Source organism: Pelophylax lessonae (genome assembly GCF_965119305.1).
Source record: "Pelophylax lessonae genome assembly, chromosome: 3".
In the NCBI taxonomy this organism is placed as follows: domain Eukaryota; kingdom Metazoa; phylum Chordata; class Amphibia; order Anura; family Ranidae; genus Pelophylax; species Pelophylax lessonae.
Genome location: NC_138770.1, coordinates 654,398,998 through 654,423,950, shown reverse-complemented (window position 1 = coordinate 654,423,950; position 24,953 = coordinate 654,398,998). Strand labels below are relative to the sequence as shown.

The 24,953-nt window shown below is 44.4% G+C and overlaps 1 protein-coding gene across 1 annotated transcript in view; it reads left to right on the top strand.

The window, feature by feature from the left end:
• Positions 1-21,449, top strand: part of PSME4 (proteasome activator subunit 4) — a 340,163-nt gene extending 318,714 nt beyond the window's left edge. The window contains exons 44-47 of the mRNA XM_082250997.1: positions 6,858-7,020; positions 12,542-12,675; positions 15,754-15,892; positions 20,286-21,449. Coding sequence (XP_082107123.1) covers positions 6,858-7,020; positions 12,542-12,675; positions 15,754-15,888 — 432 coding nt within the window. The 3' untranslated portion in view covers positions 15,889-15,892; positions 20,286-21,449. The remainder of the gene's footprint in view (positions 1-6,857; positions 7,021-12,541; positions 12,676-15,753; positions 15,893-20,285) is intronic.
• Positions 21,450-24,953: the final 3,504 nt, after the last annotated feature.

Here is a 24,953-nt window from a genome sequence, read left to right as displayed (position 1 = left end):
CACACACACACACACACACACACACACACACACATATATATATATATATAAGGATATGCTTTGTTCATATTTCATGTCTAAGTTTTTTATAACCGCTTAAAGGAGAGTATTGGGAATCTCTTTAGGTATCAGATGAGGCAGATGCTTTAATAGAAGTCACCTAAACCCCAACACATCGATTGCATACTAGTTCACCTTCACTGCAATAAAACCAGAATGCGCTACGAAATTTGGGAAATATCTGCTTCCAGCTGTGCTCTGTTTTGTGCTTTAAATTATTTTACCCATTTCCAAACCTTCTACAGTATATAATATCCTGGAGGACCTAAAATGATACCAAGGTATATTTAAAATAAATAAATTAAAATGAGGGTACACTTACCTGTTTTGTGCAGTGGTATTGCACAGAAAGTACTCTCTTCTCTGGCAGTCCCCTGCCAGCTTTACCAGCCTCTCCTTGTCTGCTCTGGATGCCTTTTAACAAGCCGTGTGGTAAGGAGGTGCCTATTCGTGCGCTCTCCTGAGCAGGGTTTTGTGTGCGTCCATAGAGGCACAGAGCGCCAGTAAGCCACGCCTGTACTTTGTCCTCAAAGAGTTTGACCAATGGCAGCAGCAGTCTATGGCTCCGCTGCCCTCGGTTTCTCCTGTGAAAGGAGGAAATGAGGAGAGCAGTACTGGAGCCAGGATCAGCTCCTGAGTGGTGACATGGAGCCAGGTAAATGTTTAGGGACAGAGAGCCTAGGACAGATAGTGGGCATTTTTTACATTAAAGGTCAGCTAAAGACAAAACTTTTAAGTCCTTATTGTTTTCTGTGCCCTGTTCTGGAGATCCACCCTCTTTGTCATGTTTACGATTGTGATTGAAAGTGAAATAAAAAGAAAATTACAAATTTTGAGTTGTCGCCAGAAAAGTAATAGAGGGGAAATCTTGCAATGGGGGCACTAGTTCTGGTCCCCAGGGGATTCCCTTAATTTGCAGGGATTTTCTCTCACTTCCTGTTCGGCCATGGGACTGGAAGTGAAGAAAAATCTCCCCCGATGGGACACAGATGGCAAAAAAAAAAACTAGGGTTGTGACCCTCCCTTACTCTATCCAATATTTAAAAAAAAATGTTTTGCCTATAGTTCTACTTTAATGCAGAAAATGCATTAATGAAAAAAAATGTCTAGACTATGGAACCACATACAAAAATAAGTATGCTAAACTATTACCAAACATATAGTGGGATTTTCCTAAATTTTCTCAAATTTTGTTTTCTGAAATTCTTAAATTTTGACTGCAATTTTGAGTGGAAATATGTTTTAAGCTGGCCATACACTGTTTGAATTTTGGGAGGTTCCTGATGGATCGGCCAAAATTCACTTAGTGGGTGGCTTTGTTACCCCTTCCTGCCTGAAATCCTTCAATTAAAAACTCAAAAGGAGCCAGGCAAAAAGTTGTCAGCCAAACAGTCACTGTATTCAATCAGATGTGCGGCCGTTGTTTGGGTATTCTGACAGCTGTTGGCGTACGATATAAACAGCAGGGGGATTTGTCCATCCACACCAAAAAGCGCACCTGCAGGCTGTATGAAAAAAGATGAATAGTGTATGGCTTAGTGATCGACCAATATCGTTTTTTTATTGCCGATACCGATATTTGGGTCATCGGATATCGGTATTGGCCGATATTTTCGTACATTAAAAATTTTCTTTTTTTGACAGGTACTCTTGTGGAGAGATCTGGGGGTCTAAAATACCCCAAACCCCTCCTCTGCACTTAAACACATTCAAAACGCCAAGTTTGGCTGTTTTGAATGCTGTAATTTTTTTGAATTTGGCGCAGAGTACCCGGAAGTGATGTCATGAGACCCAATCAGAGCCGAATGCGGCTTTGATCGGGTCTTCTCTTCGGCGGCCGTGCAGGATGGTTGGCCGGGTCTCCCGGTGGGACGGGAGACCCTGGCGAGCCGCGGGAGGGGGGGGGACATCCGCTCCTTGTAATGACAGCCGAGCGGCTTCTCAGCCACATCGTCCGTCATTACAGGACAGCCAACCGTCAGCTATGGATGCCGGTATCGGGGTAATGCCTCTAGCTGCAGGCATCACTCCAGTACAGCACTTTCCTGAAATATTGGCAATGTCGGTAAACTCAGGGGCCGATTCCGATATATTGGGGAAAGTGTATATCGGCCCTGCCGATAATCGGTCGATCCCTAGTATGGCTACATTTAATTAAAGCATTATTTAAACCACTTTAGGTCACTATGCAGCTTTCCATAAAGCTCAATGTAACTAGCATCATACGATATGTCATTCTTTTCAAGATTTATCCCCTTAACTTTTTGACTTTTATACACTGTGCCCTTCTCTGAGCCACTTCTGGTCGAGGTTGAATCATGCATTTGAGCCCAGGGGACTACTTACCCCATGATGCTTTGCATACTTTCAGAAAATCATTGTACATACCCTGCTCTTGCAGAGTTTCTTCTGCTAGAAAGCAAAGTGCTGGAGGTGTTTTCAGTGCTGCCTGGAGCACGGAGTGTCTGAAGCATAGAGATGTAGTCCCAGTTGGGAGGGTGACAACACTGGGCCATCAGGGAGAACCTGCAAATGCACATTGTCACTGTATAGGTGGAAGCTCACTTTTTGTGATTTTTATATTAAGATATTTCCTGTAAAAAAAAAAAAAAAGGCTACAAATGCAAAGGGGACATCAAGGCAGTATTAATAGGAGGTTCGTTGCAACTTTTTTTTTTTTTTTTTTAAGCTAGAGTTTACAAATACTTGAAAAATGGTGTTCATTTTCCCCAGACCATTCAATATAACTTGGGAAACCATAACTGTTTAACTCCTAAAGCTGGCTATAGAACGCCAGGAACCACCAGAATCTATGGGACCGGCTGGTTGTACAGAAGTCTTATCTATTGACCAATTTTAGTACTTCCAGCCTGTTGGGTTTTTTCCATATGATTATTACCTCCAGCTATAGCCCGCAGCAGTAATCATTGTATTCTGATGGAAAGGAAACCTTCCACTGTTAGAATACAATAGCGTAGCGTTAGGGATTCCCACTGACTGTGTTGATGGGGGAATTGAGCAATTTTTTTCTTCAACCTATGGTTTGCAGAGCTTTCAGCAACTATTGTTGAGGCTGTAAAAGTATCATTCAGCTCCAGTTTGTAAATGTTGAACAGAGACTCTAATAGGAGTGCTGATTGCTATCTAAAACAAGTCACTAGCAGGTTTCAGCACATCTTGAAGCTTTTTAAAACCCTGCTGAAGCCAAAAAGCAGCTTGTTAAAGTGGTTCCTAAAGGCTGAAGATTTTTTTACCTTCATGTATTCTGTGCATGAAGGTAAAAAAAGCCTTCTGTGTACTTCTCCCCCTATATCACCCTAATACCTGATCCAGCAATGTGCAGTGGAGCCTTGGCTGTCTCTCTCTCCTCATTGGCTGAAAGAATGGCTCCCACTGCTGTCAATCACAGCCATTGAGAAGAGGGCAGGGCCGAGTGGTGGCTCTGTGTCTTATAGACCCATAGAGTGCTCGGGAGCGAGCATGCAGCAATGCCTCCAAAACAAGCAGTTTGCTATTGGGGGCACTGATCAAGGGGAAGAGCCCAGGAACGCCAGCGGGCAGGGGAGGACTGGGGCAGGGGGGCAATTGTCCCCCGGTCCACTCTGATGCCCCGTAAAAAGGCTGCACCGCTTCTGCCACAGACATGTCTAAAGGATTCCTGGTGAAGAGAAGCAAAAAGTCCCCACTGCTGACCTACCGAGTGCTGGTTGAAGACAGGGACAGAGCGCAGACCTCCCCCCCTCCCCAGCATGGATGGTGTCAACCAGTGGCGTAGCGTAGGTTGTCAGCACCGGGGGCAAGGCAAGTAATTTGCGCCCCCTAACCCGTGGGATTTTAGCACTCGAGTCTCTTCCACTTTAGATTAGTTAAAGAAACCCTTACCCCCTAAGCACATGTATTGTTTGTTATGAAAATACTGATGTAATTAAAGTAAAATGCATCTAAATACAAGTTTGAATGAAAAGCGTGCCCCCTTTCAATGCAGAGAGACCAGCGTGCCCCCTTTCAATGCAGGGAGACCAGCGTGCCCCCTTTCAATGCAGGGAGACCAGCGTGCCCCCTTTCAATGCAGAGAGACCAGCGTACCCCCTTTCAATGCAGAGAGACCAGCGTACCCCCTTTCAATGCAGAGAGACCAGCGTACCCCCTTTCAATGCAGAGAGACCAGCGTACCCCCTTTCAATGCAGAGAGACCAGCGTACCCCCTTTCAATGCAGAGAGACCAGCGTACCCCCTTTCAATGCAGAGAGACCAGCGTACCCCCTTTCAATGCAGAGAGACCAGCGTACCCCCTTTCAATGCAGAGAGACCAGCGTACCCCCTTTCAATGCAGAGAGACCAGCGTACCCCCTTTCAATGCAGAGAGACCAGCGTACCCCCTTTCAATGCAGAGAGACCAGCGTACCCCCTTTCAATGCAGAGAGACCAGCGTACCCCCTTTCAATGCAGAGAGACCAGCGTACCCCCTTTCAATGCAGAGAGACCAGCGTACCCCCTTTCAATGCAGAGAGACCAGCGTACCCCCTTCCAATGCAGAGAGACCAGCGTACCCCCTTTCAATGCAGAGAGACCAGCGTACCCCCTTTCAATGCAGAGAGACCAGCGTACCCCCTTTCAATGCAGAGAGACCAGCGTACCCCCTTTCAATGCAGAGAGACCAGCGTACCCCCTTTCAATGCCGAGAGACCAGCGTACCCCCTTTCAATGCCGAGAGACCAGCGTACCCCCTTTCAATGCCGAGAGACCAGCGTACCCCCTTTCAATGCCGAGAGACCAGCGTACCCCCTTTCAATGCCGAGAGACCAGCGTACCCCCTTTCAATGCCGAGAGACCAGCGTACCCCCTTTCAATGCCGAGAGACCAGCGTACCCCCTTTCAATGCCGAGAGACCAGCGTACCCCCTTTCAATGCCGAGAGACCAGCGTGCCCCCTTTCAATGCCGAGAGACCAGCGTGCCCCCTTTCAATGCAGAGAGACCAGCGTGCCCCCTTTCAATGCAGAGAGACCAGCGTGCCCCCTTTCAATGCAGAGAGACCAGCGTGCCCCCTTTCAATGCAGAGAGACCAGCGTGCCCCCTTTCAATGCAGAGAGACCAGCGTGCCCCCTTTCAATGCAGAGAGACCAGCGTGCCCCCTTTCAATGCAGAGAGACCAGCGTGCCCCCTTTCAATGCAGAGAGACCAGCGTGCCCCCTTTCAATGCAGAGAGACCAGCGTGCCCCCTTTCAATGCAGAGAGACCAGCGTGCCCCCTTTCAATGCAGAGAGACCAGCGTGCCCCCTTTCAATGCAGAGAGACCAGCGTGCCCCCTTTCAATGCAGAGAGACCAGCGTGCCCCCTTTCAATGCAGAGAGACCAGCGTGCCCCCTTTCAATGCAGAGAGACCAGCGTGCCCCCTTTCAATGCAGAATGACCAGCGTGCCCCCCTTCAATGCAGAGAGATCATCGTGCCCCCTTTCAATGCAGAGAGATCATCGTGCCCCCTTTCAATGCAGATAGACCAGCATGCCCCCTTCAATGCAGAGAGACTTACCTGCAGCGGCTGCTTCTTCTCAGTTCCCCGCATCTCCTTGAGTCCTCCCGCCTCCTCCTCGGCCAATGGCGTGCGTTCGCCTTTCGGCCAATCAGGAAGCGGGTCTCGGACCCGCTTCCTGATTCACCAGGAGGAGGATCTGTGTGACAATAGCAAATTTTCATTCGCTATTGTCACACAATGGGTGGGCTTGGGGCGCACTGCTCTGCGTCCTGGGTCCAACCTTTTTTGAAGCCTATTAGAGCCTTTGGCTCTAATCAGGTGATTAAAAAAAAAAACCCACTCTGTAACAGCGCCAGGCTGCTGACTCACTCACTGCTAAACTGACCAGTGAAGAGAGGGGGCATAGGCGGGGCTTGGCTTTAAACGCCACCCCACCCTACACCAATGCACAGGTGAGGCACAGTCCAGCCCCGCCCCGACCCGCCATTTTCAGCCATAGGGCAGCCACGCTGGACATCTCCCAGCCTAAAGATGGAGGCAGCCGCAGACAGTGTGAACTGTGTATGTCAGAGTCAGACAGACAGAGTGACACTGAGGATGCGCCCCCCCCCCCCAGATGTTGCGCCCGGTGCGGCCGGCCCCTCCTGCACCCCCCACGCTACGCCACTGGTGTCAACTGTGCCTGAGTAGAGGCCAGTTCCATGCCCCACTTGACACTCTCCTCTCCCGGCCAGCCTCGACCGAGCTGTCCTAGTTTCCCCCAACCGCCCCCTGCTGGCCAGGTCGGGAACCCGGATTCAGCCGGTTAGTGGAGAGTATTTGGAGCAGGGCTTCAGCTTGGAATGGGGAAAAGGAAAGTATAACATTTTTGTTTTTTTTATGAACTTTTAGGACCACTTTTAAGTGACAATCGGCACTCCCATTTGGATCTGTGTTCAACATTTACAAACTGGAGCTGAATGGTACTTTAAAAGCTTCAGCAAAGCTTGCTGAATGCTCTGCAAATGCTTTGTCAAAGCTCACTGTTCACACTGCCCTTATACCAGCTGAAGTCCGTGTGAAGCAGGCCTTAAGGCCTCTCCTGTAGCTCTCAGGTTTGCCACCATTAAGTCATTATAATCAGGGCAAGTTGCAGAATACATTTTTAACTCTCTCTATATTAACACTAGTTGTTATAAAGCTTTAACTGGTCAAAACTGAACATATAATTTTCATAAAAAATGTTCTCTAAATTAGTTTTGCCTTTCCTCGTACCAGGAAGATGTCTTTGTGTATAACACATGTATATGGTGATAAGTGTTCATGTTGTGATCTATGTTTCAGGTGAGAGAGATGGCTGCCACCACCCTGAGTGGCTTTCTGCAGTGCAGCTTTCTGACTATGGATTTCTCTATGCAAGCACACTTTGAGCAGCTCTGCAAAACCAGATTGCCAAAGAAACGCAAGAGAGACCTCGGTACGGCTGTGGACACTATACCCTCTGCAGGTATTATTCTTTATCATAGGGTCTAATGTGTGAACAGTTAGGAGGATTGGTTACTGGGCTTTATTCCTACCCAATAAGCTTTTACCTTGGCATGAGAAAAAAAAATAATAATCTACGACCTTCCAAAATTGAATGTGATCATGCAAGAAATCTGTCAGTGCAGATGTAGTCAGCCCGGCCAAACCAGCTTGTAGTTGATGATCGAAGGTATATTTGAAAGAATCACAGAGGGGTAGGTAGGCGATACGTACATTAAATCACTGACATAGAATTTCTAGACAGGCTGCAAACTGTCTTTTCAAATATAATTTTTCTTCTAGTATTTAAAATAATTGGTGATAGTAAATCGATAGTAATTTCATTCTCACAGGCAGTGTCTAAAGCTGTCTATACACAAAGCTAATTTAGGCTTTCTCCTGATAAACCCTTTGAAATTCGCTCTGTGTGTAGTCCTGTCGGCATCCTTCTGCCTCTGGCATCCGTCGGTTAAAAAAAAGGAGCCAGAGGGAAAAATGTCAAGTGAACAGCACCAGTATCCAATCAGATATAGGCACTTAGTATAAAAGAATGGTCTTTTTTTTTTTTTTTAAAAGGCCAAATACAGCGCTTGCTAACTAAAAGTTGGATAAATTATATATATATATATATATATATATATATATATATATATATATATATATATATATATATGGAGATTCCCAATATTGTTTAAACCAAAGGCATAAATGACTATTAAAATATAAAATCCACAATAAAAAGCGATAAAAAGTGATTTTGTACTCACATTAACCACTTAAGCCCCGGAGGATTTGGCTGCTAAACGACCAGGGGGTATTTTGCGATTCGGCACTGCGTGACTTTAACGGACAATTGCGCGGCCGTGCGACGCTGTACCTAAACGAATTTGACGTCCTTTTTTTCCCACAAACAGAGCTTTCTTTTGGTGGTATTTGATCACCTGTGCGCTTTTTACTTTTTGCGCTATAAACAAAAAAAGAGCGTAAATTTTGCAAAAATAACAATATTTTTCACATTTTTTTATATGAAATTCCCCAAAAAAAATGTAAAAATCAAAATTTTTTAACATTTTCGGCCAATTTGTTATATCCTACCTATGTTTGGTAAAAAAAATCGCAAAAAGCGTATTTTTATTGGTTTGCGCAAAAGTTATCGCGTTTACTAACAAAGGGAAAGATTTTTGTCATTTTTGTTGTTTTTTTTTTTTAACGCGTAATGGCGGCGATCATTGATTTTTTTTTTTTTTTTTTTTGCGGTACTGCGACATTGCGGCGGACAGATCGGACCCTTGACTGACATTTTTGACACTTTTGGGGTTACCAGTGACATTTCTACAGTAATCAGTGCTATACATATGCACTGTTACTGTAAAAATACACTGGTAGTGAAGGGGTTAACTTTATTTGGGAGGGAGGGGCTGTGTGTGTCCCTAGGGGCGTGCTTTCTACTGTGATTGGCTGTGGCTTGAGCTGTAAGGACACTGATCAACGGTTCTACATAGTAGATCCGTCTGATCAGTGTTTTTACACTGAGGAGAATGACAGGTGGCTTGTTTACACAAGCCGCCTGACTTTCTCCCTCTCCCCCGACGATCGCCGAGTGACCGGCGGACATCGGGTCCGCCAGTCACACGCGCGGGGGGGTCCGTGACCGCGCGGGAGCGCGCCTCCACGGGCGCGCGGGAGCTCCCCAGACCCTCCCAGGCTAGTGGCGTTAATTAACGTCACTCTGCCTGGCCGGGGCTGACCGCCGCAGTAAATCTACTTGCGGCGGTCGGCAAGCGGTTAAATCCCTTTGTGCATAAGAGACTGTGACATAAAATATCAAATATAAATATCAAACAATAAATTTTAGCAATCTGCAATATGAGTTATAATAGTGCAATTCAATGATAGAACAGTCCAATATTGAATAGTGACTTTGTGCTCAAAATAATGTCCTTAGTGAGGGTGATTCTTTACAATTGGAAAGTGCAAATGCTGTGACTTGATTGGCTATGGTGTCGATTCCTTCTCCCAAGTGAATGAAAGAATTGGATCACTTACCAGATGCAGTGGGTCTCCTATGTCGTATGACATTAAGACCATTCAAGCTTTGGTGGCTTTCTGCGCCAAAAGGTTCCCCTTTGTGCGGTCCTGTGGACTGATAAAGCTCCTTTGGACTCCGGGGTGAAACAACCCAGTATGGTAGAGAAGGAAAGGAAAGAAAGCTCCAAATAGCGTAATAAAGTCAATATAAAGTTTATTACCCATACATAGGGTTCCAAACACGAAAGCAAAGTATAAAACACTCCCTGATGGTCAGCGGTGCGTGCTGCGCATCCTCCTCGCAGAATCAACGGGCACTGTTCAGGTATTTTTACAGCTTGAGGTACCGGCTATCTGAATATAATAGCCTCAGTGGGAGCTTCGTGCATCTGCATGGTTTCGCATGGATGGAGGTATCTGTTTAATTTTTTTTTTTTCGTTCAGGCTGGGCGAAATAAATCTATGTGTATATGACCAGCTTAAAGTGATTTGTAAATGCTCAATTTTTTTAAAATACCAAACATGTTATACTTACCTGCTCTGTGCAGTGGTTTTGCACAGAGCAGCTCAGATCTTCCTCTTCTCGGCTTCCCCGCTGCCGCTCTGGCCTCCTTCCCCCTGCTGAATGCCCCCATTTCTTGCTGTGGGGGCACTCATGCATGCTCGCTCCTGAGCCTCACTTTTTGTGTCCATTGACACACAGAGTAGGGCATGGCCCCACCCCCTGCTCCCAACTTTCTGGCTGTGATTTGCAGGAGCCAATGGCTCCCGGTGCTGTGTCGGAGCCAATGAGGAGGGAGGGGGCCGAGAGAACCTCTGCTGTCATGCACATCGCTGGATCAAGATCAAATTCTGGTAAGTATAAGGGGGAGCTGCATGCATAAGGTTTGTTTAGCTTAAAGGCCCGTACACACGTACCGATCGTCGTCATACAAACGTCGGTGGACGAAGGATCTGCCGATTGTACGCTTGTTAGTATGGTGCCTCCGACAGATGTCAGCGCACATTCTGCAGACAAGAGTCTGTCTTGCAAGCATGAAAATTTTTGTATGCCGACACCAGAACGGCCGATTGTTCGCCAGTCAGTACAGAATTCGGCCGACATACCTCAGATTTGCAAGACTGGGCATGCTCAGAAAAGAAAAAACACAGGGAAAGTTAACCATTACGTGACATCACTTCTGCAATCGGCTGTAGTCGGCGGACAAAAGTCTTGTGCAGTCTTTGCACTTTTCAACAGACACCGACATTCCGGGGACAAAAGACGGACGATCGTCGGCAGACGATCGGTACGTGTGTACGGGGCTTTATGCATAAAAGTGGTTCTAAAGGCAGAAGGAAGATAAAAAACTGTGTGCAGCAGCCCCCCTAATACAAAAATGAAGAGAACTCACTGCTCCAGGTGATTCAAGAAGCCTAATGATATACCGGTGCATGCCTCCGTGGATTAAGCACACATGCTAGTGTGTGAAACGCGTCTACCTTTTGCCACATTGGTATGTTCAGCTAAATAATCAGAATTTTGATTATACCTGGAGTGCAGCCATTTCTTCTACATTGATTACCCCCTAATACTTATCTGAGCCCTGTCCTAATCCAGCGATGTTGCACGAGAGCTTTGGCTGTCTAGGAATTTCCTTCCTGATTGGCTGAGTCACAGCAGTGGGCGCAATTGGCTCCCGCTGCTGTCAATAAAGTCATTGAGCCAATGAGAGAGAGGGGGGCTTTGTGTCTGAATGGTCACACCACAGAGCAGCGGCTCGGCTGCCCCCATAGCAAACTGCTTGCTGTGGGGACACTCGGCAGGAGGGAGGGGCCAGGAGCATCGACCCGAGGAGAATTGGGGCTGCTCTGTGCAAACACACTGCACAAAGCAGGTAAGCATAACAGGTTTATTCTCACTTTAAGGTGAAAAAAAAAAAAAACCTTCTGCCTTTAAAATCACTCCGGCCTCGGGGGTCAATTTTAGCTAAAAATACCTCCGGGACAGTCAGGGCTAGTGCATTCCATAATGGCTAGCCTCTGATCTGTCCCGGGTTGCACTTACCTTTTAGAAGAAATACATACCTTGAAAATTTCTTCTCCAGCACTGCCATCTCAGGTGTGGGCAGCTGAAGCCGCAGCGTCCCTCTTCGTGTCCTCTTCCGTGACGTCGGAGTCCCACAATGCACTGCACCGGCCCCACTCGTCACTTCCGGTGCAGGCGCGGCATCCCTGCACAGCTTCTGGGCATGCCCAGAAACTGATTAGCAGTGAATGCCGTGCCTGCACCGGAAGTGACGAGCTCCTGGGAGCGATGACGTTCAGCTCCCAGGAATCATCGCAAACCGGAAGTGACGGCGCGAGCCGCGGCCGCAGAGGGAGGAAGTGGAAGGAAGGGGAGTATGTTTTCTTCTATAATAAGGTAAATAAACAAAAAAATAAATCGCCAGTATCCATTTCTTTTTCAGGTTGCCCTCAGCAAGCGGATGGCCCAAAATCGATTTTATCGATTTTGAGGCCGGAACTCCGCTTTAAAATAGTTGTAAAGCCTTAAGGTTTTTTTTACCTTATTTCATTCTATACATTAAGGTAAAAAAAACTTCTGCGCTAGAGAATCTCCCCGAGATCCCCCATACTTGCCTAAGCCCATTCCCAATCCAGCCCTCTTTTGCACAAGAGCATAGGCTCTCTCCCTCCTCACGGGGCAGATTGGCTACCGCTGTTGTCAATCAAATTCTGTGATGGGGGCGGGGCCGAGTCACCCTGTCTGTGACCACACAAGTTCCCCCAAAGAAAGTGGCTTTCTATGGTGGGCACTCGCTGAAGAGCAGGGGCCAAGAAGAGGATAGGAGCTGCTCTGCAAAACCGTTGCACAGAGTCGGTAGATATGACATGTTTGTTATTTTAATAATAAAAAAAAAAAAATTTTGAAGCTTTACAGTCACTTTAAGTATGTAGAGTAGGGCTGTAACTGGAAATCTATAAATCCTTGTGACGTTCTTCATTACAAAAGGATCACATTAAGATAGGTGCAACGTTTCAAAGTTGCGTAGGACCCCTTCATCAGGCATGTGATGGGTCCTGCGTGACTCCGAAACATTGCACCTATCTTAATGTGATCCTTTTGCAATGAAAAGTTTCTTCGGGCTGCTGTGCTGGCGTATATGTATGAATCTGTGATTGATTCCGTATCCAGCCGGCGATCGCTGCAGCACCCACAACTGTTGTGCCTATATCCAGGAGGGTGTGCGATGGGAATGTGAATTATTCTGTTCTTCATTACAATTTATTTACTTTCTTGTTTTTGCACACTTGTGTGTGCTTATAGCTGCATTATTTACTGTCAGCCAGTGTGTCTGTTACAATAGGATGTTTTATCGAATGTTCGTATGGATGTCACACAACACATGTAACAAAGGTGGCTCTCTGTAGACTTGCTGCTCTCCAGCTGAGCATTCTGTCTGACACTTACCAAGCTGTATTTCTTTCTGCAGATTTGGTGAAGCGCCATGCTGGTGTTCTGGGGCTCAGTGCCTGCATTTTATCAAGCCCCTATGATGTCCCGACATGGATGCCACAACTGCTGATGGATCTGAGTGCACATCTCAATGATCCGCAGCCCATAGAGGTAATGGCCAATCACAGACACTTCAAATTCAGGTCTGGTGTTTTTACTGCTGAATAATGTACATCTGCAAAGAAAAAAGAACACCAGGCCGTTGGCATTTAGTCACTCCCAGTGAAGTATAGGCTTGCTGACCTGCCCCGGTTGCACCACAAGTCCCAGCGGGCCCGGAGATTACTCTGAACAAAGAGACACTTGCAGCGTTAATTGCTCAAAGTCATCTGACGTTTCGTTTATTTCATACAGCTTATATGATAAAATGTCCCCATAGGAAAACACTGAGAATACAGTTACGCCCCCCCCCCCCCCCCCTTGGTTACTTGTAACTTTCCACAATTGTACATTGTTTCATATGTGACCTTCTGTAGAGAGAAAAAACATTAGCTCGGCCGGTTTCTCACCAGAAGCTCGGCCGGTTTCTCACCAGAACCAAGATATGTCTGGAGCCTGCAGAGCCATTGTTTTAGGAACAAACAAGATAAGTGGGAACCAAGGAGTGAACTAGGTTTTTTCCTTGTTCTCAGCAAAATATAAATCTCATGCATGACACACTAATATCTCAATGTTCACAAAATGTCTTCTAAAACCAAAATGGAAGAACTCTTGCTCAATTCTCTTTAACAGGCTATGGAAGGCCATAGATGATACGATGGTTGCAGGAAAAAAAAATTGCTAGATTCGCCCCATTAACGCAGTCAGTGTTTATTGGGGAATCCCCTTCTGTGGACCTATTGTTGTTTCCTGGGTTGGGAGGCACAAGGAGCCATCCGACTGGGAGAATACAGTGATTATTGCTAGTGTCTATAGGTGCTGGCAATCATTGCATCCTAAAAATCGGACATGCTGGTTGTTTCCAGGTCCACCAATGGGTCAGCTTGGGTACAATCAGCCTGCCCATACATGGTTCAAATCTCAGCCTGTTCAGCAGGGACTGGAACCATCTATGGCCAGCCTTAGGTTTCAGTGACTTTTTAGAAACCTATATCCAAAAGGAACAGTGGACTATGCATTCCCAAGCTGGCTTCACACCTATGCTCTTCGGTCTTTTTTGCTTTTTTTTTTAATTTTTTATTTTTAGGCATATTTCAACATGTTTTCTTAAATTATGTGCTCCCTTATCCAGAGGATTCTTCAAAAATGTATTAAATGAAGTTGAGCCAAGAGCACATGGGTTGCCGGCAGTAACCAAGCTTTGGCAGCACATGAAAACGCATGATTTGATTTTACACCATGTAAAGGGCTGCAGAATTAGTCAGCCTTATATACAGTGCCTTGCGAAAGTTTTCGGCCCCCTTGAACTTTTCGACCTTTTGCCACATTTCAGGCTTCAAACCTAAAGATATAAAACTGTATTTTTTTGTGAAGAATCAACAACAAGTGGGACACAATCATGAAGTGGAATGAAATTTATTGGATATTTCAAACTTTGTTAACAAATAAAAAACTGAAAAATTGGGCGTGCAAAATTATTCAGCCCCCTTAAGTTAATACTTTGTAGCGCCACCTTTTGCTGCGATTACAGCTGTAAGTCGGTTGGGGTATGTCTCTATCAGTTTTGCACATCGAGAGACTTAAATTTTTACCCATTCCTCCTTGCAAAACGGCTCGAGCTCAGTGAGGTAAGATGGAGAGCGTTTGTGAACAGCAGTTTTCAGTTCTTTCCACAGATTCTTGATTAAATTCAGGTCTGGACTTTGACTTGGCCATTCTAACACCTGGATATGTTTATTTGTGAACCATTCCATTGTAGATTTTGCTTTATGTTTTGGATCATTGTCTTGTTGGAAGACAAATCTCCGTCCCAGTCTCAGGTCTTTTGCAGACTCCATCAGGTTTTCTTCCAGAATGTATTTGGCTCCATCCATCTTCCCATCAATTTTACCCATCTTCCCTGTCCCTGCTGAAGAAAAGCAGGCCCAAACCATGATGCTGCCACCACCATGCTTGACAGTGGGGATGGTGTGTTCAGGGTGATGAGCTGTGTTGCTTTTACGCCAAACATAACGTTTTGCATTGTTGCCAAAAAGTTTGATTTTGGTTTCATCTGACCAGAGCACCTTCTTCCACATGTTTGGTGTCTCCCAGGTGGCTTGTGGCAAACTTTAAACAACACTTTTTATGGATATCTTTAAGAAATGGCTTTCTTCTTGCCACTCTTCCATAAAGGCCAGATTTGTGCAGTATACGACTGATTGTTGTCCTATGGACAGAGTCTCCCACCTCAGCTGTAGATCTCTGCAGTTCATCCAGAGTGATCATGGGCCTCTTGGCTGCATCTCTGATCAGTCTTCTCCTTGTATGAGCTGAAAGTTTAGAGGGACGGCCAGGTCTTCGTAGATTTGCAGTGGTCTGATACTCCTTCCATTTCAATATTATCGCTTGCACAGTGCTCCTTGGGATGTTTAAAGCTTGGGAAATCTTTTTGTATCCAAATCCGGCTTTAAACTTCTCCACAACAGTATCTCGGACCTGCCTGGTGTGTTCCTTGTTCTTTATGATGCTCTTTGCGCTTTAAACGGACCTCTGAGACTATCACAGTGCAGATGCATTTATACGGAGACTTGATTACACACAAGTGGATTCTATTTATCATCATTAGTCATTTAGGTCAACATTGGATCATTCAGAGATCCTCACTGAACTTCTGGAGAGTTTGCTGCACTGAAAGTAAAGGGGCTGTATAATTTTGCACGCCCAATTTTTCAGTTTTTAATTTGTTAACAAAGTTTGAAATATCCAATAAATTTTGTTCCACTTCATGATTGTGTCCCACTTGTTGATTCTTCACAAAAAATTACAGTTTTAGATCTTTATGTTTGAAGCCTGAAATGTGGCAAAAGGTTGCAAAGTTCAAGGGGGCCGAATTCTTTCGCAAAGGCACTGTAAATGCATGCATAATGTTTTATTTCACACCTGTTGACTTCAATGGAACCCCAGATGCACATTGATAAATGAGAATGTACCTAAAATATATTTTCCGTGCTGTATTGCTACACATGTTTGTAAACCAGACCCTTTGAAATGATTGGGCTGCCAAGTAACATGAATGTTATATATATATAAAAACCTCTTTGTATTTAGATGACAGTAAAGAAAACCCTGTCTAACTTCCGGAGAACACACCATGACAATTGGCAAGAGCACAAGCAGCAGTTTACGGATGACCAGCTGGTGGTTTTAACTGATCTTTTGGTTTCTCCTTGCTACTATGCATAGAAAGGTAAGAAGAATCTCCGGAGTTCCTAATGGCTGCTTCTCTGTATGAGCCCTGAGCAGGCTCAACAAATCAACCAATAAAACACGTACCAAACCTAACTCGTTTTTGGGTACGGGGTCTTCACTGTGGACCTCTGTAATTTAGTACATGAAAATTTTTATCTTATATTGGTGATAATAAAGTGCTCACAAGACTTCAGAGGTAAGGAGGACACAACAAATAAAGCTGGCCATTCATTGAACGAATTTCTTCTAAATTGCTCAGTGTGTGAATCTGCATGCTCCCACCCGAAATCTCTCAACTGAAAGATTGAACAAGGCAGGCAGAAAATTGTTGGCCAAAAAAGCACCTTTATTTAATCAAATAAAATCATCAGAAAAAACAACAGCCACAATTGTACAAGTGTAGTGTGAATGGTGGAATCGGTGAGAGTATAAATCTGTGTGTATTGCCAGCTTAAAGTGGTTGTTACCTTTCATCCCCTTTTCACTGGCAGCCCCTCTTTTTTTATCCAGGGATAATTAATGCACTGTATAAAGCTCCTTTCACACACTTATGTCTGTCAAACAGACTCCGCTTTTCTCAGCGGGGGATCGAGCCGCCGATCCCCCGCTGAGCAGAAGGATGACAGCTGTGTCTCCGCGCTGTGTGCAGAGACACAGCTGTCAGTTCCCCATGCATCTCTATGGGTGAAATCGGATGGGAAAGGACCGTCGGTCCGTTCTCATCCGATCCCATCAGATCCGCTGGACGGATGGAAAATAGGGTTTCCATCCGTCCAGATTTGACGGATCGGATCAGGTCTCCGCTGACATCCGACTCCCCATAGGAATGCATGGGGGGACCGTTCAGATCCGCCAAAAAAACGAACAGGCTGATCTGAATGGTCCGCCTGTGTGAAAGGGGCCTTAGTGTTTTTTTTTTTATAAACGATGCCTCAATACTTTTTTTGCAGCTACATTCAGGTCAGTCACGTGACTCCCGACCGCTCTGCTACTCTGATCCAGGGCTACAGTGGGAGGGGCCATGTGACCTACCTCTGACGTCTACTTTGTGCATCCACTATGGTGGTGAATAGTGATGGATATCTCCTGATTTTTTATTTTTTTATTATAAAAAAAAAACTTGCCCAAAATATTTAAAAAAATGTTTTTTAATTTAACTGTATATTTCTTGCTGCTACCATAAATAGCAAGCCAAAATAAATTCTCCTGCTCCTGACAATCATAGCCACCACATGTGTGTATGTTAGTTGTTGTTTGAACCCGTAGTACAGCCTAGAAAAATGGTGCGCATTTTGCTTTTTTTTTTTTTTTTGTTTTTTTTTTTTAATCCTACCTAAAACCCAGTGATACTAATTTAAAAAAAGAAAATAATGACTCTTACCTTGACCCAAACACTAACCCTAGGGCTGACCTAGATCAAACTTTGATCTAGGGTTTTTTTTTTTTTTTTTTTTTTTTTTAATAATTATTATTTGTATTTATTTTTTTCCTACACGCACTTTTTTTTTTTTTTTTTTTTTCCTTCTATCACTGCAAGGACAGAGAAAAATACATTGCATCTTTCTCATCCATTCACAGAGCCAGAAGACACAGGGTTGGGCTTCACAGTGACTGATTACTGTGATAGCCAATCGGAGACTTGCACAGCGATCCGGTGACACGGAATCGGACTTTCCGGGTCCTGATCGTTAGAACAGAACCTGGGGCTCTCAGTGAGATCCCAGTCTTTGTGCTGAGAGCGCTCCATGCACGCTCAGTCCAGTGAAGCCGCATATTTGCATATGGTCGGCGTGAAGGGTTTAAAAGTCAGCTCCAAATACTGTAGCTGCTGACTTTTAATAACAGCCACTCACCCTTCCCAGGGTCCAACGATGTGCTCACCCGAGCCATTCCTTCCATGGGTCTTCTATCCTCTGTGCTGACATCTCAGCTGTGGGCAACCGGCTGTGACAGCTGGCGGAATCATAGTTGAGTGCCCACTATGCATGCCCGAGCATTCTTCTGGGACCTGTGACGTGTCCCAAAAGACTGACTCACTCACAGTGCCGTATCCCGCAAACCTGGAAGAAATTGGTTAAAATAAATAGTGCGCTTATTCAATGTGTGTATAAGATCACCTAAAAGTGATGAGTAAAATAAAATTGAAACAGATGAAATTATGACCACATACAAATTAGCCAAGGCTTCAAGCCCAAAAGAACAGAACCCGAAACAACTTGTAGTGGAAAACAAATATTCATACAAATAGTGGACTAAATTCAAATCATAAGTTCAGTTCGTGAGAAAAACTCCTCTGACGGAGGTGTAAGTGAAGATGTCAACCAAAGCCAGTGGTATGAAAAAGTCCAAAATATTAAAATTCAAATGTAGTGGACGTGAATTGGATATCCCTCCACCAGGTGTAATCCAACTGTTACAACGTATATTATCCTGATCTTGGTCACCTCCAAACGTGCATAAACCACCAGTGCAACACAAACAAACTTGGCCTCTTACCAAATGTCATCGGAAAACAGGCTCAACAATCACCAATATGAAGCTGAAGCAGTACTCCTTCCTCCCTCAATAGGGGCGGGTGGCTCTTGGCTCCCACGGTGTAACTCCGATGTGCATAAAAAATATGTAGGAGGCTAAGAGCCCATTCACACTAGTACGACTTGTGAGGCGACTTGTGTAGCCCCAGGTAGCTTGACATAACAAAAGCAATGTTAATCAATCAGTGCCGTCTTAATTGGCACTACTGAAGTTGCTCCGACTTCAGAAAAGGGTCCTGTACTACTTTGAGGCGACCTGTGATCCGACTGTCCCATATACTTCAATGGGAGTCGCCTCCTTATCTTAATTGACACGACTTGTTATCAGACTTTCCAGGAAGAAGAAAGAGATTAGCCAGGCATTCCCCACAGACAAAGTCGCCTGTCTCTTCAAAGTAGTGCACAAGTCTCTTCCAAGTCTCTTCCAAGTCTCTTCCAAGTCTCTTCCAAGTCTCTTCCAAGTCTCTTCCAAGTCTCTTCCAAGTCTCTTCCAAGTCTCTTCCAAGTCTCTTCCAAGTCTCTAAACAAGTCTCTAAACAAGTCTCTAAACAAGTCTCTTCAAGTCACGGGGCAACTTTCTGGTCGTGGTAGTGTGAACCGGCATAGTGTATTACCTTCGGTGATGCTTATTAAATAAAGGTTGCACTTACATAGACACGATAAATACGGATGATAAAGATGACTCAAGCAGAGAAAATTTCAAATGGAACTCGCGTCCGGCTGCAGCGCGCACCGCGAGTGACGTAATGACGGCACGCCTCCCCTGCTGACACGTTTCCTCCAATAGGGCTTCAACTGAGAATGGGAGATGAGCGCGCGACGTCACGTCGGCCTCTTTATACAGGAAAGAAAGTAATTCCCTTCCGGTGTCCGCAAAAGAAGACTCGAAAACTGGAAATGGGTTCATAATAACAAATCACGACTTATAAAAGCTTTTACCAGATAAAAAATATCATGTTAATCTTCAAGATCCCTAAGGTAATAGTGATTAATTAAGAACCCAAAATGTATTCCGATTTTGAATTTTAATTGCATTTTTATATAATTATATCAAGGCCTTGTGACACCGGAACTGGGATTTGTACGTTCCTTCTACGTTGGCTAATTTGTATGTGGTCATAATTTCATCTGTTTCAATTTTATTTTACACATCACTTTTAGTCCCCGTTCTCACTGGGGCGACATCACTTTTAGTCCCCGTTCACACTGGGGCGACCTGGTCGCCTGACAGGTCGCCGTAGGTCGCTCGCCATAGAGAAGCTATGGGCCCATTCTCAATAGGAGCGACACAAGTCGCTCCGACTTAGAAAAAAAAAAAGACTTAGAAAAAGGGTCCTGAGCTTCTTTGGGGCGACCTGCATAGACTTCAATGTTATGAAGTCCATGCCGGCCGCTCCGAGGTCGCGGTGTGAGCAGCGCGCCGCGACCTATGAGGTCGCCCCGGCAAGTCGGATCGCCCCAGTGTGAACGGGGCCTTAGGTGATCTTATACACATATTGAATAAGCGCACTATTTATTTTAACCAATATTTTCAAAACCCCTCAGTTGCAGCTATTCACATATCAGCGCACCCTTCTTCCATAACTTAAACCTGGAAGATATGCCAGGGGAACATGTCAGCCCCCTCAGTGGTGATGGGGGTGCCGCTGCGGGTGCTTCATTCTAAGGTAAGTATTTAATAATGCGTATGTGATGCATACTAGCACATTATGCCATTGTCTTGCAGTTTTTTTTTTTATATATATAATATATACAACCGCTTTATTTAGATTTTTTTTGCACAGGTTGTTTAATTGTATAGTTATTTCTTTGAGTATTGTCGTTAGTGTGTAATGTTCTTTTATGTTTTATTTTTAGGACACCTATAGAAGGATCATTCGGATTTTAATTTTGTGTGTCCAGCTGCCCCAAGTGGATTGAGTTTTTTCTTTTTCTTTTAATTTTATTTTAAGCCCACCATAGAAGAACAGGGCTCCAGGACAATTTTAAGAACAGAAGATTTAAGCTTGCAAAGGATTGATGTGCACCGAGTGATTTGATTGAAGAACACATAACAATAAGACTCTTGTATATGAACTGACTGTATAGACTCATTTGGGGTGACACATAACACAGGGACTCGCTATGACTTTTTGCAAATGTTACATAACTGTACAAACTGTAGGTAAGTAGATTAAAAAATCATTGTACAAACAGTCTTTTACATGGAAATAACATTGGTTTGTAAAAAGTCACATTGCGGACATTTAAGCTAAGCTAAAGCTTGGTCAAATGCCATATTTTGTGTTTTTAAATTATTATTTTTTTCTTTGCTCTTAGTGTAAAGCTATTCTATTGTTTTCTTTTATATAATTAAATGTATATATACTTATATATGTATACAAACCTTAGGTAGCCCATCACGCTATGTCAGACATGATGGGACAGGTAGGTAATGAATAACCAGAGAGGAACAGGGAATTCCGGGAGAGTGGAGGAGAGGAAAAGTTGGGGTTTTGCTCATAGCAACCAATCCGGTTCCTTAACTTTCTCACTCATATTAGAAAATTGACTGCTGGGATATGATTAGCTGTTATTGGCAGCACTTCCACTTTACCTGTCCTACTCCTTGGAACCCCCTGTTATCATGCGCATATATATGTGTATATATACATCTCTCAGTTCATCATCTGCAGGTTTTGCAGCAGTCTCTTCCTTCCTGTGCTAATCTCCCATTGCTGATCTAATATGTTATCAGGTGACATGTTTTTAAGCAAGGTACTTTGTACATGGAAATTTATTTTCTCATTTCGGTGAACTCTTCATCCCTCTTAACGATGTGTATCGTGTTCCTTGAAGGAATGCTGTTCATTAAATGCCTACCTGCTGAGCAAGTGACAAAGCACAGCAGAGTACTAGTGCAGTATTTACCAGCTGTCAGCAGCACACCAATGTAACCACTGTATAGCGTAGTGCCAAAACCGTTCTTTCAATTGTACACTTAGTTTATTTTAAATCCCAATAAAAGGATTGTTTGTAACACCTGTTTTGTTATTGTCTTTATTTAAAAGAGTAAAAAGGGTTCCGGAGCTTCTTTGGGGCAACCCGGAGCGACCTGCATAGACTTCAATGCTATGAGGTCGCCCCGGCAAGTAGCGTCGCCCCAGTGTGAACGGGGCCTAATGAAAGGAAGGAATTTCCACTGCAACATTTAACCACTTACCTACTGGGCACTTATACCCCCTTCCTAGCCAGACCAATTTTCAGATTTCATTGTTCTTACATTTTGAATGACAATTACTCAACACTGTACCCATATGAAATTTGGGTCCTTTTTTTTCACACAAATAGAGCTTTCTTTTGGTGGCAGTTAAAGAGGTTGTAAACCTCCAGAATTTATTTATTTTTTTAACCACTTTACCACTGGAGGATTTTGCTGTCTTACGTCTGGGCCACTTTTTGCGATTGGGCGCTGTGCGACTTTAACTGACAATTGAGCGGTCGTGCAACGCCGTACCCAAACGAAATTTACGTCCTTTTTTTTCCCACAAACAGAGCTTTCTTTTGGTGGTATTTGATCACCTGTGCAATTTTTTATTTTTTGCGCTATAAACCAAAAAAGAGCGTTTTATTTTGAAAAAATAACAATATTTTTAACATTTTTTTATATGAAATTCCCCCCAAAAAAATGTAAAAATCAAATTTTTTTAAAATTTTTGGCCAATTTGTTTTCTGCTACCTATGTTTGGTAAAAAAAATCACAATAAGCGTATTTTGATTGGTTTGCGCAAAAGTTATTGCGTTTACTAACTAAGGGAAAGATTTCTATCATTTTTGGTGTTTTTTTTTTTTTAACGCGTAATGGCGGCGAACTGCGATTTTTTTTTTTTTGCGGGACTGCGACATTGCGGCGGGCAGATCGGACCCTTGACTGACATTTTTGACACTTTTGGGGGTACCAGTGACATTACTGCAGTAATCATTGCTATATATATGCATTGTTACTGTAAAAAAAACACTGGCAGGGAAGGGGTTAATTTTATTGTATGCCTGGTGCTAATGTATGCCTGGTGCTTACTAACGTGTGGGGGGGGAGGTGACTGAGTGACACAGGGACAGATCGCATGTTCAGCTATGCTGAACACTGCAATCTGTCACTGCCTGTCACTTAGGAGATCCGCCCGCTCTGTTTACACAAGCAGGCGGATCTCCAAACTAGATTCCCCGAGATCGGGGAAGAGCAGCGGCGATCGCCGCCGCTCCTCCCCTCGCCCGACTCCTGCTGTTTTCAGTCACTCACGCGCCGCCGAGAGATGGGAATTTCTGGTGACGTAGACCTTTGTCGCCAGACGATAACGAGCCACTGTACCGCAGTAGCAGCACAGTGAGCAGTGGGGAAGTGGTTAAAGTACACCTGAAAGACAAACACATAATGAGCTAGTATGCATCGCATACTAGCTCATTATGATATACTTACCTTAGAACGAAGCCCCAAAGCGCCGACCGCTCACCTCTCCCATGGGTGACATGTTCTGTCACCCTTCTTCCAGGTTTGCGGCATCCAGCCATCTGATTGGCTGGACCCGCGATTACGTCACTCCCGCGCGTGGGCCGATGGTCACGGCACGGGGCTCTGAAGGAACGGCACAAGCGGTCGTTCCTTCAGAGCGCATGCGCCAGTGATGTCACTGGCGGCATTTTAAGGTAAATATCTCCTAAACGGTACATGTTTAGGAGATATTTTTAGTACCTACAGGTAAGCCTTATCATAGGCTTACCTATAGGTAAAAGTTGCAGAGGAGGGTTTACTTCCTCTTTAATCATCACTGGGTTTTTTATTTTTTGCACTATAAATTAAAAAAGACCAAAAAGTTTTTAGAAAAAAATGCATTTTTATTCGTTTCGGTTTTAACATTTTGAAAATGTTGTCATTTTTCTTCATAAATTTTGGCCAAAAGCTATACTGCTACATATCGGTAAAAAAAATAACCCAAATAAGTGTATATTTATTATTTGTCTTTGTGAAGGTTATAGAGTCTACAAACTATGGTGCCAATCATTGATCACCCCTGATGTACTGACGGCCTATCTCATTTCTTGAGACACTAAGGGCCCTTTCACACGGGCTTTCCATCCAGCGGACTCCGTTTTGCTCAGCGGGGATTGATTCCCCGATCCCTGCTGAGCATGCGGATAACAGGTCCATCTCCACTTACTTTGCAGGGACAGACCTGTCAGATCCCCACTCTCCTCTATGGGAGATCAGATGAAAACAGACCGCCTGTCCGTTTTCATCCGATCCTCCAGACGGATGGAAAATAGTTACCATCCATCTGGATTTCACAGACCGGATCAGATCGGTGTAAGCGGAGATGTCACAGCTGACATCCGACGCTCCATAGGGGGTGCATGGAGCATCCGATCAGGCCTGCCTGAAAAACTAACAGGCAGACCTGATCGTAAAGCCTGTGTAAAAGGGGCCTTACAAGCCAGGAAAGTACAAATACCCCCCAAATGACCCCGTTTTGGAAAGTAGGCATTCCAAGGTATTTAGTAAAAGGCATGGTGAGTTTTTTTAAGTTGTAATTTTTTCCCACAATTCTTTGCAAAATGAACGCTTTTATTTTTTTTCACAAAATTGTCATATTTCTCACACACTGTATAGGCATACTTGCAACTACACCCCAAAATACATTTTGCTACTCCTCCTGAGTATGACGATACCACGTGTGAGACTTTCACAGCCTGGCCACATACAGAGGCCCAACATCCAAGTAGCACCGTCAGGTGTTCTAGGAGCATAAATTACACATTTCATTTCCTGACAACATATGACACTTTTGAAGGCCCTGGAGCACCAGGACAATGGAAACTCCCACAAAATGACCACATTTTGGAAAGTAAACACCCCAACACATCTACGAGGCATAATGAGTCTTTTGAACATGCCATTTTTTTCCACAAGTTTTTGGAAAATGTGGAAAGAAAATAAAAATTCATTTTATATATATTTTTATAAGATATTTCTGACACATAGCATGTACATAGCAAAAATTACATCCCAAAATACATTCTGCTACTCTTCCTGAGTATGGCGATACCATGTGTGGGGCTTTTACACAGCCTGGCCACATACAGGGGCCCAACATTCAGGGAGCACCCTCGGGTGCTCTAAGGACATACAATTACAAATTAAATTTCCTGACTACCCATTACACTTTTGTGAGGCACTGTAGGGCACTGATGAGCACTGATGTGCCATGGATGTGGCACAGATGAGCACTGATTTTGCATAGAAGGGCACGGATGATGCATGAATGAGACAGATTGGCATGATTGAGGTATGAATAAGGCATAATTGTGGCACGGATGAGGCACAGATTGGCATGAATGGGCACGATTGAGGCATGGATCAGGCATGATTGAGTGCCTTCCGGACTAGTTCAGTCTAAGTTCATTTTGGAGCACTTTGCCTCTGCACTTTGTTCTCTCTCTAAAGACTCATTGAGGGGGCCTATCGGGCCAGGCACCAGTAGCTCCCTCATT